The following is an 18,102-nucleotide window of genomic DNA, read 5'->3' as shown; positions in this document are numbered from 1 at the left end:
GATATGAAGTGTTGGAGCCACACTTGAGGTTCCTCCTCGATCGCGGTTAGCAACTTGAACCTTTCATGCATGTGTGTCATTGATAAAATATGCATGTGTGTTGTTCATTGTTTAATTTCTATTGTTTATAGCTAGTTACTTTAACAAATGCATGATGGTTAATTATATATTTTATATTATAATAATGCAGATGAATCGGCAATGGATGTACGGTAACCGACTCTCCCGCGAGTTCACTACGGGTTTGAAAGATTTCCTCGTAGTGGCTAATGCGAACAAGCAGAAGGGTTTTGTTATCTGTCCATGTGTTGACTGTAAGAATCAGAAGGGTTACTCTTCCTCAAGAGAAGTTCACCTGCACCTGCTTCGGCACGGTTTCATGCCAAGCTATAATTGTTGGACCAAGCATGGAGAAAGAGGGGTTATAATGGAAGAAGATGAAGAAGGGGATGATTTCATCAATGAAAGCTATCTTGCTCATTTCGGTGATACTTTCATGGAGGATGCTGAAGGTGAAGGGGAAGGTGAAGGGGAAGGTGAAGGTGAAGGTGAAGAAGAGGCACGTGATGAGACCGTTGATGATCTTGGTCGGACCATTGCTGATGCACGGAGACGCTGCGAAACTGAAAAGGAGAGGGAGAATTTGGATCGCATGTTAGAGGATCACAGAAAGTCGTTGTACCCTGGATGCGATGATGGTCTGAAAAAGCTGGGCTGCACACTGGATTTGCTGAAATGGAAGGCACAGGCAGGTGTAGCTGACTCGGCATTTGAAAACTTGCTGAAAATGTTGAAGAATATGTTTCCAAAGAATAACGAGTTGCCCGCCAGTACGTACGAAGCAAAGAAGGTTGTCTGCCCTCTAGGTTTAGAGGTTCTGAAGATACATGCATGCATCAACGACTGCATCCTCTACCGCGGTGAATACGAGAATTTGAATGAATGCCCGGTATGCACTGCATTGCCTTATAAGATCAGAGGCGATGACCCTGGTGACGATGTTGAGGGCGGGAAACCCAGGAAGAGGGTTCCCGCCAAGGTGATGTGGTATGCTCCTATAATACCACGGTTGAAACGTCTGTTCAGGAACAAAGAGCATGCCAAGTTGTTGCGATGGCACAAAGAGGACCGTAAGTCGGACGGGGAGTTGAGACACACCGCAGATGGAATGCCATGGAGAAAGATCGACAGAGAGTTCAAAGATTTTGCAGCTGACACAAGGAACATAAGATTTGGTCTAAGTACAGATGGCATGAATCCTTTTGGCGAGCAGAGCTCCAGCCATAGCACCTGGCCCGTGACTCTATGCATCTACAACCTTCCTCCTTGGTTGTGCATGAAGCGGAAGTTCATTATGATGCCAGTGCTCATCCAAGGTCCGAAGCAACCCGGCAACGACATCGATGTGTACCTAAGGCCATTAGTTGATGAACTTTTACAGCTGTGGGGCAGACCTGGTGTCCGTGTGTGGGATGAGCACAAAAAAGAGGAATTTAACCTACGAGCGTTGCTTTTCGTAACCATCAACGATTGGCCTGCTCTTAGTAACCTTTCGGGACTGTCAAATAAGGGATACAATGCATACACGCACTGCTTACATGAGACTGAAAGTGTACATTTGCCAAATTGTAAGAAGAACGTGTACCTTGGGCATCGTCGATTTCTTCCGAAAATTCATCCAGTAAGAAAGAAAGGCAAGCATTACAACGGCAAGGCAGATCACCGGCCGAAGCCTGCGGAACGCACTGGTGCTGAGGTATTTGATATGGTCAAGGATTTGAAAGTCATCTTTGGAAAGGGTCCTGGCGGACAATCAGTTTCGAAGGGAGCTGACGGGCACGCAGCCATGTGGAAGAAGAAATCTATATTCTGGGAGCTAGAATATTGGAAAGTCCTAGAAGTCCGCTCTGCAATCGACGTGATGCACGTTACGAAGAATATTTGCGTGAACCTCCTAAGCTTCTTGGGCGTGTATGGGAAGACAAATGATACAAAGGAAGCACGGAAGGACCAGCAACGTTTGAAAGACCCTGATGACCGGCATCCGGAATGGTTTCAAGGTCATGCCAGCTACGCTCTGACCAAAGAAGAGAAGGTCATCTTTTTTGAATGCCTGAGCAGTATGAAGGTCCCGTCTGGATTCTCGTCCAATATAAAGGGAATAATAAACATGGCGGAGAAAAAGTTCCAAAACCTGAAGTCTCACGACTGCCACGTGATTATGACGCAATTGCTTCCGATTGCTTTGAGGGGGCTCCTGCCGGAAAATGTTCGAGTAGCCATTGTGAAGCTATGTGCATTCCTCAATGCAATCTCTCAGAAGGTAATCAATCTAGAAGATCTACCACGGTTACATATATATACATTGAGCCTCTGGTGATACAAACTAACTGATTTGAATAAATATGTGTGGACTAACGCGCGCGACTCTCTTTCTTATTTTAGCCCTCGGCCGGATCGTCGAAACAATCGAGTACGTCGTCAAAGCGTGGCGCAACCAAGACGATGAAACAAGGAGAAACATGCACCATCGAGGTTGTCGACAGTGCAACCGGCAGGCCGCTGGAGCCCCGCAAGAACGCCACCAAGTTTGTCAACCAATGCGGAGCCATTGTTAGAGACAACGTCTCGATCACCGTCCAGGAGTGGAATAAGCCAAAGAAGGCACGAATTGCTGGTTTCACTTTTGTCGATAAGAGAACAAAAAAAGATTGCTTCAAGAAGCTTATGGAACATTTCGTTCTACCTCCGGAATACAACAAATTCGATGAGGAGGGTAACAAGATTGAGGAAAACAAGGAGAGGAGGAGGCTAGTCAAACAGTTCGCTCTTCATAAGATGGCCGACGCATTCCAGAAATTCAAGCAAAATCTAGCCCATGACTTTGTCAAGCAGAACAAGACTCCGGATTTCAAAGGACAATATGAGAAACTGAAACATGATTGGCCAGAATTTGTGAAGCAAAAGAAATCGGAGCAGTTCATTCAAATATTGAAAAAAATAAGGAAAATGCGGCTAAGAAGGAGTACAATCATATTATGGGGCCAGGAGGGTATCGCCTTTGGGAGCCTAGGTGGGAGAAGATGGAGAACGAGCTGAGGGCGCGAGGAATCCGTCCAGGTACGGAGGGATGGGACCCAAGGGCCAAAAGCTGGTGGTACGGGCATGGGGGAACGCTGAACCCGGAGACAGGGGAGTGTGTTTACCGGGGCAAAATAATTAAACCCACCCAAGCCCTTATTGACGCAATGAGGGATGCTCAAGAGGGGAAGATCAAGTTCAACAGAGAGAACGACGCGCTGACAAAAGCCCTCGGGAATCCTGAACACGGAGGACGTGTACGAGGCATGGGGCACATTCCGTGGAAAATAGGGTTCCCCCAGAACGATGACCCGTACGGTTACAGAAGCCGGAAGAGAAAGATGGATCGGGAAGCAGATGTTGTGGCGCGGTTGGAATCGGAAATGGATGTGATGAAGAAAACCGTGAGTGTACTAGTAGCCGAACGAGATGCAGCTCGGGCGCAGCATGAAGATCATCCAGCGGATCTCAGAAGCCAGCAGCGGAGAAGCAGTGTGGCTTCCACGGAGGCCCCACCGGCTGGTGCAGATGCACCGACGATCGAAATTACTGCACCGGAGCCTCTGGTGGTCGAAATTACTACACCGGAGCCTCTGGTGGTCGAAATTACTGCACCGGAGCCTCCTCGCTACCCCGTGGACGATATAAAGGAGATGAAAGAATGTCATCTGTATTATCCTATCGGGAACATGTCCATGAAGGTAGCCATCGGCAGTGCTTTACCATGTTTACCTGGAGCACTCCACCACAACAACCCCATTCAAGATGGCTATGCTCGTGTCACGGTGGAGGACATAGTCCAAGGGTTTGAGGACCTGGAGATTGACATTGCTACACCTGAAGGGGAGAAAAGACTTGGAGATGTCAAGCGCCATTTCATTCTATGGCAAAAGAAGTTTATCAAGTTTCCAGGCGAGGCGCCAAGGACAACAAGTCCACCCCCCTACGGTGGTGGCGGTTCACCTACACCTCCGTCACGTCAGCCGACGCCCCCCAGTCCACAACGTCCGGCGGGTGATCAGACACCGCCCCCCAGTCCTCGTCCGGCGGGTGATCAGACGCCGCCCCCCAATCCACCTCCGGCAAAGAAGCAGAAGCAGTCCTGGATTATTAACCCGGACCCTTATGTACCTAAGACCACAAAGGTACCGGAGCCATCATTGAAGCCTCTCCCCACAAGGCCTTGGGAACGTAGTGCCGAGGAAACTGCCGCGGCCGCGGCTGCTGATCATGAGAAATGGAAGGCGGACTGCAAGAAGAAAAGAGAGCCCGAGCCCAAGCCAGTATTTTCTGATGCGCAAAAGAAGTGGGCTAAGTCATTTTTGAGCACACCGTCCCAAGCCGCGAAGAATCTGCCTGACGACTATGCACGTGAACTTCGTAGGCAGGCACTCATGTTGAAGGAGAAGAAAGAGCGGGCGGAGAACCAAGAGAACAAAGCCTTGGAGGAGGCCGAGAAAACGGAATTAGAAAGTAAAAAAAGCGGGAAACGAGTTGCCCAGCTTGGGGAACAAAGTAAACAATCGATTGCCCCGCTTATAGTGAAAGTCGCCGGTCCGGATGACCCCGATATCATAGCAGCTGCGGCAGCACATGGATTGACTGTAATGAGTGCCAGAGAACAAGCGGCCAACTTAGGTATTACTCTTCGTGAACTGTTAGGCCTTGATGAGGCGCCAGTGAAGGAGGTAGTAATTACATATGTGAAGAATGGGCCTCTCGTCGAGCCTGCGCAGGAAGAGGATCTACCTCCACAAATGAAAGGTCTGCTGAAATGGTACAAGGGTTACATAAAAAATAAAAACGCCAAAGAATATATTTATGCGGAAGTTAGATATGAGCATCACTTCAAACATTACTATGTACAAATTCATCTGAGTGAATTGTTCCAGCTTTTCAATCTGCGCGAGCTCGACAAATCTATCATCAGTTGCTACGTTCTGTAAGTGATTTATTTCTACCCCATCTCGTTCATATTGCCTGCACTATATATATGTCCTAACTATATTGTTGTGTCCGCTATTATACATGTAGAATGAAGATTAAGGAATGCAGAGTAAGGAACATCCATGATGTTGGGTTCATTGACCCACACATCGTTAATGGATATGTGTTGGAGCATCACCCCGCCGACATGGAGGCAGACCTGTGGCAGTTTCTTACAAAGCAGGAACTCAAAAGTGATATTCTATTTCCTTACCATTTTGGGTGAGTGTTTCTGTCTTGAGCACATTCTCTTTTGTTTACTCCATGCATGGTATGTGGCCGGCTAATCGATGAGTTATGCATGACGTACTGTGCATGTATCGTGTCCGCAGGTTCCACTGGATTCTGCTAGTAATTAAAGTTGACACCTCAGAATGTCTCGTCCACGACTCTCTGAATAAGGATCCAAAGCTTTGGGTCGACATGAGAAGAATGCTGCAGAAGTAATTATTTTCATTCATTTGCGCTCTATATCGATCGGCCTATTTCGTTCATTTCCTAATATCAAGTAACTAATAACTCTCTTGTTCATTTAATTTTCTTTGCCTCGTAGGGTTTGGAGACGGTTCGTAGATACAAAGGTTGGTGAATTCAAAAAAGAGCTAGAATTCAAAAGGGCAAAGGCTAAGAATGGTGAGGATATTCAGCCAGCGGGGACCAATCTATGTGCATACTATGTCTGTGAGATGATCCAGAGATACACCTCTGAGCAGGTTCCGAATGATACCAATGCTCAGAGGAATAACCTCCGGATGATGCTTAGTCCAGAAGCTCGCTTCCGACCACTTCAAGAGGAACTAGCTGGATGGTTCAGGAGGGAAGTCCTCCATCCTAAAGGAGAACACCATTACGAGGACGTAGAACTTTATATGCATTAAATTATGTATGGAAACTTGTTCAAAATTGTATATGGTCATCCGATGATATTGAATATATACTGTATATTCCTCTTGAATTCTTTTTGGTTCTAATTTCAAATTTGTTTGAAATTGTACATTCATATGCATGTATGTAGTACCGTAGAATATGTGAAACTCCTTCAAAATTAAAATAAAGCACAAAAGAAATAAAACAATACAAATTAAACAGAAAACAGGTTTAGGGGGGGGGGGCTAAAACCCTAAACCTGCGGCGGCCTTTAGTCGCGGTTGGCCAGAAGAACCGCGACTAAAGGTCCTCCGCCCCGACGGCCGCCTGGCGCCCACGTGGACGGGCCTTTAGTCGCGGTTCTTAAGCAACCGCGACTAAAGGGTGGGGCCTTTAGTCGCGCCCGTTCGGTCGCGGTTGCGCAACCGCGACTAATGGCAGTTGCGAACCGCGACCAAAGGCCCTTTTTCCACCAGTGCAAGTGCCCTCCGGTTCTCTGAACCCTTTTGTAAACAGGACAAAGACCATAATTTGATCAACCTCGCTTGGCCAATCTATCCACCGTCCAGATCCTGTTTTGGATGGTCAACCAAGCAAAAAAAAATTGACTTTCGGCGGCACCCAAGCCTTCCAAACCATGGAGTCCAAAGATGACATGACTCTTCCTAAGAATTGCGCGCGAGTAGTGCCCACTATCCGCAAGCTTCCACACGATGTCATCCTCGATGTGGCCGTCAAGGTGGAAATCATTAATAAGCATCCATGAGGTGAAGAATTGACTGATGTGCCAGGCGGACACCATGGTGGCTGGGTTGATCTTGAAGATCCAAGCTTTTTCCTTGACGGCCTCACGCACCTTCCAAGTTTTCCTCATGGACGCGTCGTCGATGAGGGGGCGATGTCCCTAGGCTTGCGGGCGAGGAGCCAAGGGGAGTCCTAGAAAGGTGGTTTATCTCCGTTGCCCACAATGATGGTGGTGGATGCATAGAAGAAGTTAAGGTCGTCCTCGTCACATGAGTTTCCCATGCCAACCCACAATTTTGTTGGCTCTTTCCATTCGTACCATGGAACTATAGCCTCAACGCTTGCACGAATTTGTCAGTATTAAGCACTTATCGTAGCTATAAATAACCTCCTGGGTCAAACTAAATTGGCCAAATAGCCAAGTCCTCTTTCTTCTTGATACTATTCATGTAAAGCCAGTCAATTTTCACCCAATGGAAAGATAATAATTGTAACATGTAAACATTTGCCTAAATAGAGCACTAACCTTTTTTTTCTATGAAACTAACAATGTTTTTTTTCATGAATATCCAGAAGCATCTCAAAGATTATTTTTAAATGTTTTTTAAAATTAAATCTTTTTTCAGATTTAATTTTCATTTGTGTGTGAACATGGGCTTCAACACTCTATATTTGTCCTTGACCGTGGTAAAGTACACTTCTAGTGGGAGCGTTGTTCGTTGTTACACTTTTTATTCCTTTTTTGGGGAATTGCTAATTGCATGGAGTATGCATGTACCTCGGAAAATACCCTTTGGTTCCTAGGTGTATAGACACCTAATATGGGGAACGAATTACTAATCTAAAAAAAGTCAAAAAGTTTAGATTTTTTTTTGAATAATTTGCACCAGTATATAAATTTTCATGAATAAAAAACTAGAGTTGACTTTAGGGCAAAAAAAAATTATTTACTATTATAGGTCACTATTCACGTTATTTCGGTCAAAATGTTTGTTTATTCTGAAAAGAAGTCAATGTTTTTTCTTTTTGTGGATTTTTTTTACAAGTACCATGGATGGTCAAGTTTATTTCAAAAATATTTTCAGAATGTTTTGAATTTTTATTGTGTTACTATGTTTTTCATATAGGGTGTATATACACCTACAGAAATGTATCACTGTCCAAAATGTCAAGTATTATGCACTGAAGAGGGCAAATAGGAGTAAAAATATCTAAATGGTATATAAATAAAAATTTAGCACATTTGATGCACTTAGTATGATGCCCTCGAATTTGTGAGGGCCACTCCGCTAGATTAACAAAAGAACATATATAGAAGTAGAAGGGCAATGATGATGATATATACTGTATTAAACATGACTGATTTACAACATGCTCAGTTCGCGAGGGATATCACCTCCAAGCAATTACATATAGCTAGATGGACAAGGGCGGCGATGACAAGCCCTTTCCAAATTAGCAGTACAAGGTTTCAAAAAGTAAGCAGAAAGACAAAACCACGATGCTTGGATTCGCACCGTGAAGCACATATGCTAGCAAGCATCTACTAGCTAGCTACACTACATGGCCTTGTTCCACATCGCAAGTGGTATCCTGAGCACGTTCTTCATCTGTGGTGTCGCCGGTGGGATGATCTTGATCCGCTGCCGCAGGTCCTTCTTCGTTCCGGGCGTCGCAAGTGGGATGACCTTGATCCGCTGCCGCAGGTTCTTCTTGGGTGTCGCCGGCGGAGTGAACTTGATCCGCAGCACAGTCTTCTTCTTGAGTGTCCCCGCCGGAACGATCTTGATCCGCACAACGTTCCTCCTTGTTGGCGGCAACGACTCTGAGACGTCGTCGTCGGTGTGGAGCTTGGGCGCGAACCACGGGAGCTGGAGCGCGTCGGCCGTCGTGAGCCGCCTAGCTGGGTTGCACTCGAGAAGCCCCTTCAAGACTTGGAACCCGTCGTGCGACAAGGTCTCCCGGGGGAAGAGGTTTCCCAGCGTGTTTGTGTTGTGCTGCTGCGCCTGCGCGTAGGAGAACACTCGCGGCACCTCGGCCGCGAAGAACTCCGGCCACGTCGTCTCGTCCGGGAAGCCGAGGACGCGGAGGATAGCCGAGAGCTGGGCGGTCCTGTCGTCCTTTTTGTCGGCCTTGAACAGCCTCTCGCCGGTCAGCATCTCGGCCATGACGCATCCCAGCGACCACACGTCGACGCCCGCGTCATAGTCCGGCTTCCCCACGAGCATCTCGGGCGCCATGTAGGGCACGGTGCCGGCAAACTCGTAGGGCATCCTCGCGGTCTTCAAGGACATGGCCAGCCCGAGGTCGCACAACTTGAGGATCTTTCCTCCTTCCTCGACCAGGACGTTGTGGGGCTTGATATCGCGGTGGAGGATGTGTTGCCTGTGCATCTTGTTGGCGCCGGTGAGGAGCTGCCACATGTAGCCTTTCACTATGGCCTCCGGCAGCGGCGGCCTCTCGGACAAGAAAGCGTGGAGGTTGGGCCCGACGTAGTCCATGGCGAGGCAGAGGCTGTAGGTCTCAGGGTCGCGGAAGAGGCCATGGGAGCCGACGACGTAAGGGTTCGGGGTGCAAGCCTCGAGGAAGCCGGCCTCGTCCTGCATCTCTTTGTTGGCGGCGGCAAGATCGCCGTTGGAGCGGAGGACCTTGATGGCGACGGTCTTGCCCGTGACGCGGTGGCGCGCCTTGAGGACGGCGCCGAAGCTGCCCTCGCCGAGGCAGGGCGTGTCATCGAACTCGAAGGCCGCGGTGGTGCCGATGCGGACGAGCCTCCTCTTGCAGCAGGAGATTTCTGGTTCTTGATCCGTCCCGTGGCCGGCAGCTGGTCGCTTGCCGACAACCATGGCGCTCGAGCTGGACTAGGGCTTTGCTTCGCGTGGACTTGATGCGGGGCTCGGCGATGGATCGGAGGTGGAAGCAGGAGATCGAGGAAGGGGGGAAGGGAGCTAGGGTTGAGCTAGAGCTACGCAAACATTTCTGTATATATAGATCGTGCATGATCGACTAGGCTACGTGTTGGGTATTGACCGCGCACCACCCGGATTCCATATCCATCAGCCCTGCATGCGTATTCTTTAAGCAAACCGCGAGCAGATGGAGTTCGATGTTGCTCTGGATCGAGTTAGCTATGCTATCCGTATTGTGATTGCACTCGGAGCAAATCGAGTCGATTGCAGAGAGGGCACCCCCCGTACCATGGGCATATGCACCCACTTTTCGAAAAATCCATTTTAAGCACGTTTTAAAGTGTCAAAAAATTCAAAAGAAAATAGCATACATACATGTTCGTAAATGTGTGTACACATCACAAAGTTTTATGAAAAAATATCTTTTTATTTTGTCACCGTAATAAATATAAAATTCAGTGCTTCTAAATAGTGTTTCATGACATATTTTGTATCTTCCTTACATAAGCCACAAAGAAATTATTTTCCATAAAACTTTATGCACGCACATAGAACATGAAGACATGCCCATGCAACTTTTTTTTAGATTTTTTTAGTATTTAGAAATGTGTTTTTCAAAATGGTTCCATATATACTCGGATTCATTCATGCACATTACGTCAATTGCATGGCTTGCATGTTGTGCTAGCTTGCACTACAAGTCAAAGAATGTTGCCTACCGACGGATTTAGTCAAAGTTGGATTTGGTTGTTGTGTGCATGGCCGAGTAGGTCTGCGTGTGTGCATGTACATATATGTGTGTCCGATTATACTAGTACTTCCTTTATTGTTATTTAGTCTGGCATATTAGTTTTGGTCAAAATCAATCTTTGTAAACTTTGACAAAGTTTGTAAACAAAAATATGAACATATACAGTAACAAATCAATATCATTATATTTATTATTGAATCTAGTTTTACATCATATAGATTTGTTTTGCTAAATGTTTATATTATTTTCTATAAACTTTGGTTTTTCTAATGGTCCGGGTTTCTACCAGGTAGACTCACATCACACGATCTTGGTCGGAGATTCGTGCAGTGTTTGCCCGGTCAACAAAATGAACTGTGCATATTTCGATGGGCAGTACATAACCTCAAACGATGTGTACATCTGTACATGTCCGAAATAGTAGCAATACCATGCAGGACCCACATTGGAGCCATGCTTCATCCATATGCCCACTAGCTGACGTTTCATTTGAACCCTGTGAGTCCGTGACCTAAATCGAAGTGTGCGACGGTTCTACAAGATTGAGATTAAGATTTATCTGTCTACTTGGATGCATAGATTACAAATCCGCCGGTGTACTACTAGTTTTCAATGGCAAGTTCGATCCGCTTCCTTGTTAACAAGGTAATCTACACTAGTAAAAAATAAGCCTTTGGTTATAGCGCAATATACATATTAGTCTCGGTTGCATTACGAACCGGAATTAATGTGAGCATTAGTTCTGGTTCGAGCGGCTGAAGGCATTAGTCCCAGTTCAAATGGGCCCTTTAGTCCCGGTTTGAGACACGAACCGGGACTAAAGGGCATCGCACCCTTTAGTCCCGGTTCGTGTCTCAAACCGGGATAAGGGTCCATTTCTCAAACTCTACCCCCCCTCCCCCTCCTCATGTATCGTCATTTCAGTTTTGAAAAAAACAAAAAGAATGATAAAAGCTTCAAAAAATAAAATCCTTCGAGATGTAGTTATATACTACATCTACTAGTTAGGAAAATTAAAAAAAATTAAATTTGGACATGTTTTGCAAAATAATGTTATGAAGAAGTAAAACGGCTATAATTTTTGCATACAATGTCGGAAAAAAACGTATACTAAATTTCTAGAATCCTCCAATTCTTAAAGGAAAAAAGATATGCTTAAATTTCAGTTTTTTTGAATTTTGGTTAAATCTGGTCAAACTACTTATTCAAGAAGTATTAGTGTTACTAAATAATTGTTCAAAAATATTAGTGTTACTAAATAATTATTTCATATTTTTGAATTTTGGTCAAATCTGGTCAAACTGTGGTCAAACAATGGTCAAACTACTTATTCAAGAAATATTAGTGTTACTAAATAATTATTCTTTTTCAGAATAATAGTTTCAAACTCAAACAGTGAAACGTGTGACTTCATGCTCAAGCTAAACTCCTGAGGGTTAATAGGATTGACATCTTACTATTGTCAGTAAAACAACAAGTGCAGACTTGGAAACGAGGAGGAATAGAACTCGAAAGTTAAGCGTGCTCAGGCTGGAGTAGTGAGAGGATGGGTGACCGGCCAGGAAGTTAGATGATTTGGAATGATGAGGGGTGATTAGAGATTAGAGATTAAATTGAGCGGTGATGAGGGGTGATTAGAGATTAAATTGTAAAATAATTCAGAAATTTGAAAATCAGGAAAAAAATTCAAAAAATAAAATTTTCGTAAAATTTCCTTTAGTCCCGGGACTAAAGGTGGAGCTCCAGACAGCGGCCACGTGGAGGGCATTTACTCCCGGTTCATAAGGGGGGGCCTTTAGTAACGACCCTTCAGTCTCGATTCCAGAACCGAGACTAAAGGCCCTCTGAAACTGAGACTAATGGATCTTTTTCTACTAGTGCTACCATCTCAACAAACATATTGAAATTAATGAGGCTCATATGTGGGCAGTTTTACACCTCCAGATCTCTTCCGTTTTGCTAGCACACATTACGCGGAAAGTGTGATGTTCCAATATGAGATCGATTTCCTTTCAAATTTTGTATGTTGTTGATGTCCTGCTCACATATTACTTAAGTATGGTAGCGAAAAAGTTGATGTTATCTTTTTACTGACATTGGTGTGTGCAGCATCGATTTTGTATATCATATGTGCGATTAACATCCTCACTGTGTGCTAATTACATGCCAGTTTAATGTGTTGTTCGGTACATTGCTTTGTATTATACCAATTGTAAACTCTAGAAGTTCAACCTTGGTTAACTCCATTTTCCCATTGAATAGGCAACCTGATTTTTGCCGCGTTCCATATCTCTTAAATGTAACAATTTATATGGCTACCATTAGTGTTGACTATTAATGTATGCATGCACATTATAATCTGTGGTCTTAGTTATCTGTTATTGCATTTTGGTTTCACTTTCTTCTAGAATGGTATGTATGAAAATGTCACTGTAAAACTACTCTCTAAAACTACATTGCATACTACGTAGTTCCTCCCCAACTAGTCAAGTTGTCTCATCTGTATATTGGACATGAACAGATCGAGACCATTATGGTGGTTATGCATAAACGTAGAAGGTGTGAAGAAAGTTTCAAATGCTTGATCGACATCTATGAACATGGGTATGGCGAGTCAAACATTTATACACACTCGCATCCAGAATATAAACAAGTGTTGGTACAATAGTTTTCAAATGCCTTCTAATAATGTTTGGCAATACTATTGCATCCACTCCCAAAAGCAATAATTGAGTTTTCGCATAAGTTCACGACTAATATTATGGATCAACTTATCTACATTGCATAGTCTTCTACAATTAGGTCGTACTGCGCTGTCAGCCTTGCGTTGTTGCCTTTCATTGACATTATATCCCATAGATCTTTTCCTCTCATTACTGGAAATGCAGCCTGCATCACAAAAATAACCACTTCTGTTAGCACATGAGTACGAACATTGTGTATCATATCAACGTGGTCGACAATAGATGGCTCATTGTTGCAGTTTTACAAGCATGCTTACATTGTTAAGTGGAGTTGCTAGTTCTCTGTGTCCATTGTAGTACAGAGCACAGTACATGACATACAAAGCTGAATTTTCCCTGTGAACATCCTTGTTATAGCAACAGACATACCAAAAATATGAAAAATGCAATTTCGATGTTTACCTTTGTTCAGCATACCTGGTGCATCTGGTGCATATCTTTTCCTTGATCTTGATAGACCATGTTTCTTTTGGCCATTTCCATCTTGGGTAAAATGTTTCAATGCACTTTGTCATTGTAAATTGTAAGTCAATTATTGTCCCAAAGTGCATAGCCTTCACATCATGTTCATTAGCCCCAATTTTGTTAGGGTCCAACAGATGGATTTCCTTGTTCACTGTGTCCCATACGTACAGTGATTTCATATTGTAATGGTCTACTAGAACTATTATCTGCGCGAGGATGTAAGTTGTTAGTAAGCGGTACTGACAGTATGTAATGATGTCTTTCACAAATGTTGGTACCAATGATAGTACCTGTGTGCAGTATTCTACTTCATACTTGAATAACTTGCTTCTAAAAAAATTCGCATACTGCTTCAGATCGGTTGGTCTGTCCTTAATTAGAGCTAGATGTTACAAAACCAACAGAATTCCATATGAGTTGAACAAAAAAACTTAAAACCTAGTTGTACCACTGTGATTCACTTGCGTTTGACTCGAATTGATAAGACGGGGATGTTTGCTTATGCACCGACCAACTATTTGGCATGAAGTGTCTGGGCCGTTTCTGAAATTCTCCGAATATTAGGTCATCGCGGCACATATATGATCTAAGTAGTGCGTCACGGTATTACACCGAGTACATTGCACCTAATTTGGAATTTGTTTTCATAAAAATTCTAGGTATACGTATTGTTGTTGGACTATGATGCTCATACCATATGTTGTAGACAAAAAACCTAATTATTAGTTCACTCCTTGATTATGCATGCTATGTATAATATGTCTAATTCTAGGTAAAATACATACGCTGATAGATCGTTTTCATTTTGTGTGTGCAGCCATCTCCGGAATTCTAGTACCTTAGAGTCTACTAGAAGGTGACGCGCACTTTGTCGCGCCGTTTTTCAGTTGTGAGCAAAGCCTCTTTTCTAAAAAAATGGACAGAAAGGCACCAAGAGCAACTGGGTGAATTTTGATGTGCGAGGCTGAATTTTGAGTGCATATCGGATTTTGTTTTACAACTGAAACACAATAGACTGTAGATAAAGTGGCAATCTAGACTGAGGATGTGTCACTCTCGAAATAGACAATTAGCTCGATGTCCTTATTATATTGTAAATACGAGTGCAAAGAGAAACAATGTCTAACCAACCTCTAAACTATTTGCAAGCAACAATCATTAATTTAAAGCTACAAATGGATCAAGCAATAATGTTCGTTAATAAGAGGTGGCTGGCCATAAGTGCCTCAGTAGTCAGTAGAGTTTTTAGTAACTGAAAGGGGAGCTATCAGTCTGTTGCAACAGTTCATTCTTGGAAGAGCCTCATCAGCAATAAATTCTGGTCAGGAACAAACAACCAAGTAGCATTCACCAAAGGCACATCACCAGTAACGACGCCATATAAATGAATTTGTTAATAAGTTGTAGCTGAATTAACACCAACAAGTCGCAGGTAGCAAAACAGAAAGTTCAATTGGCATGCAGAACAACAATACTCATATCTTCTATCCCTTGAGCTTGCAATTGAATCTAAAACAGAGACAGAAAAATAGTAGCTACAGTAATTCGTAGAAGATAGCAAATTTAATGGAAAAAAGGCAAGTTGGAAAAAAAAACTAAAACCAACAGATCATTATATTTAATCGAACCGACTGCAATTATTTATAAAATAGGAATTTCTAAAAACATAATAATTTTGGATAGTGTCGTGCAAACACCAAGCCGCGACAGTCAGTGATGTCGTTGCCGAACGATCGAACGAGAGAGAGAGGGGCGCCGATGCGGCCGGCGTGTCGGCAGAGTTCAGCGGCGAACCCAATGGTGGCGTAGAGGGTGGTGGTGCTGCGCTCCTCGGTGCAGGCGTAGGCGAGCAGCCCATGTCCAGCTCGTGCACACCATGGTCATTTGCATAGACCACAGTGAACGTCGTCGGCGCGGGCGCCGTGGCCGCGCCCTGTGCATTCCAAGTCCATGGCCTGCTCTCCTTAAATAAAACATCATGTGTGACTTGTACCTTTTGTGTAGCCGGATTGTACACACGATAGCCTTTGGTTCCTTCCTCGTAGCCAACGAAGATCATTGGAGTTGATCGATCTGAGAGCTTAGTCACTCCAGGGCCAAGCTTCTTGACATGCGCCACACACCCAAACACAGGTAGGTGCAGCACACTTGGCTTGTGGCCGTGCCAAGCCTTATACGGCGTCACCCCGTCCAAGCTGCGTGTGGGAGCTCTGTTGAGCAGGTACACCGCAGTCTTTACTGCTTCAGCCCAGAAATACGACGGCACGGCCATGCTTTTGAGCAGGCAACGCGCCATCTCAACGACGGTCTGATTCCGGCGTTCAACCACTCCGTTTTGCTGAGGGAAGTACGGGGTGGTCGTGTAGTGTTTGATGCCTAGCTGCTCGCAGTATCTACCGCCTCGGTCAGACCGGAATGCGCGAAGCCTGTATTTTCCCTCGTTCTCAGCCATTGCCTGCACTTTCTTGAACTTCTGATGAGCTTCATCCTTGGATTTCAGTAACTCCAACCACATGTATCGACTGTAATCGTCAACTATCAGCAAGAAATACTTACTGCCCCCTGGTGTGGTTGGTGTGATTGGCCCACACAAGTCTGTATGAACAAGCTCAAGGCCTTTCTCTGCTTTGTATCCGGCCACTTGAGGAAAAGGGGCACGGTGTTGTTTGCCCAATGCACAACCATCACAATACTCCTCGACGCGGTCAATGACCGGCATCCCACGTACCATTTCCTTCGAAGGCATGGCTCGCAAAGCTCTGAAGTGCAGGTGTCCCATCCTAGCATGCCAGCGCCAGGTGACATCTTCAGTCTTGGTGAGGAGACAGGCCGGGGAGTCAATGCTCAGTACGCCCGTGTACAATCTGCTCGCCGTCCGTTTGACGCGAGCCAGGATGCGCCGGCCCGAATCTTGGATGGTCATGATCCCATCTTCAATCCCTATCCTGCATCCACCCTCATCCAACTGCCCTACTGAGATGATATTGCTGCGTAAGCTGGGAATGAAATAGACTTCAGAGAGAGCACGTTGATCACCATTCTGGCAGCGAAACACAACAGCGCCCCTGTCCTTGATAGCCACCAGAGAGCCGTCTCCGAATTTCACTGTGCTGTGTACACCTTCATCAAGTGTGGAAAACATGTTCCTCTCCCCAGTCATATGGCTGGACGCCCCTGTATCATAGTACCAAAGGCCATCGGATGAAGGCACGGGAATTACTTTTTCCTCATTCAAGAACACAGCTTGGGGCTCCACTAGCTCAGGTGTAGAGACGTTGGTGACCACGGCCATGAGCAGGCCCTGATCGTGTTCGTCGTGATCTTCGCGGACGAGGTTAGTGTTGGGTTTCGTAGTAAATTCAAAAAATTTCCTACGCACACGCAAGATCATGGTGATGCATAGCAACGAGAGGGGAAGAGTGTGATCTACGTACCCTTGTAGATCGACAACGGAAGCGTTAACTTGGTTGATGTAGTCGTACGTCTCCACGGCCCGACCGATCAAGCATCGAAACTACGGCACCTCCGAGTTCTAGCACACATTCAGCTCGATGACGATCCCCGGACTCCGATCCAGCAAAGTGTCGGGGAAGAGTTCCTCGGCACGACGGCGTGGTGACGATCTTGATGTACTACCGTCGCAGGGCTTCGCCTAAGCACCGCTACAATATTATCGAGGACTATGGTGGAAGGGGGCACCGCACACGGCTAAGAATATGATCACGTGGATCAACTTGTGTCTCTAGGGGTGCCCCTTGTCTCCGTATATAAAGCCTCAAAGGAGGGTGGCCGACCGTCCATCATAGGGCGCGCCAGGAGGAGTCCTACTCCCTCCGGGAGTAGGACTCCCCCCCTTTCCTAGTTGGAATAGGATTCGTGAAGGGGGGAAAGAGAGAGAGAAGGAAGGGGGCGCCGGCCCCCTCTCTCCTTGTCCTATTCGGACTAAGGGGGGAGGGGCGCGCGGCCCATCCCTGGCCACCTCTCCTATCTCCCACTAAGGCCCACTAAGGCCCATATACCTCCCGGGGGTTCCGGTAACCTCCCGGTAATCCGGTAAAATCCCGATTTCACCCGGAACGCTTCCGATATCCAAATATAGGCTTCCAATATATCAATCTTTATGTCTCGACCATTTCGAGACTCCTCGTCATGTCCGTGATCACATCCGGGACTCTGAACAAACTTCGGTACATCAAAATGCATAAACTCATAATATAACTGTCATCGTAACCTTAAGCGTGCGGACCCTACGGGTTCGAGAACAATGTAGACATGACCGAGACACGTCTCCGGTCAATAACCAATAGCGGAACCTGGATGCTCATATTGGCTCCTACATATTCTACGAAGATCTTTTATCGGTCAGACCGCATAACAACATACGTTGTTCCCTTTGTCATCGGTATGTTACTTGCCCGAGATTCGATCGTCGGTATCCAATACCTAGTTCAATCTCGTTACCGGCAAGTCTCTTTACTCGTTCCGTAATACATCATCCCACAACTAACTCATTAGTTGCAATGCTTGCAAGGCTTCAGTGATGTGCATTACCGAG

General features: G+C 45.4%; 1 protein-coding gene across 1 annotated transcript; it reads right to left on the bottom strand.

Annotated features, from left to right (window-relative positions):
- Window positions 1-8,075: 8,075 nt before the first annotated feature.
- On the bottom strand, window positions 8,076-9,612 carry LOC123081729 (putative cyclin-dependent kinase F-2). Its single transcript, XM_044504267.1, has one exon. It carries the CDS (start codon window positions 9,522-9,524, stop codon window positions 8,238-8,240), a length of 1,287 nt encoding a protein of 428 aa, XP_044360202.1. The 5' UTR covers window positions 9,525-9,612; the 3' UTR covers window positions 8,076-8,237.
- Between the last annotated feature and the right edge of the window lie 8,490 nt (window positions 9,613-18,102).

Source organism: Triticum aestivum, chromosome 4A (genome assembly GCF_018294505.1).
Source record: "Triticum aestivum cultivar Chinese Spring chromosome 4A, IWGSC CS RefSeq v2.1, whole genome shotgun sequence".
NCBI lineage: Eukaryota > Viridiplantae > Streptophyta > Magnoliopsida > Poales > Poaceae > Triticum > Triticum aestivum.
This window is presented reverse-complemented; position numbering and strand designations above follow the sequence as displayed.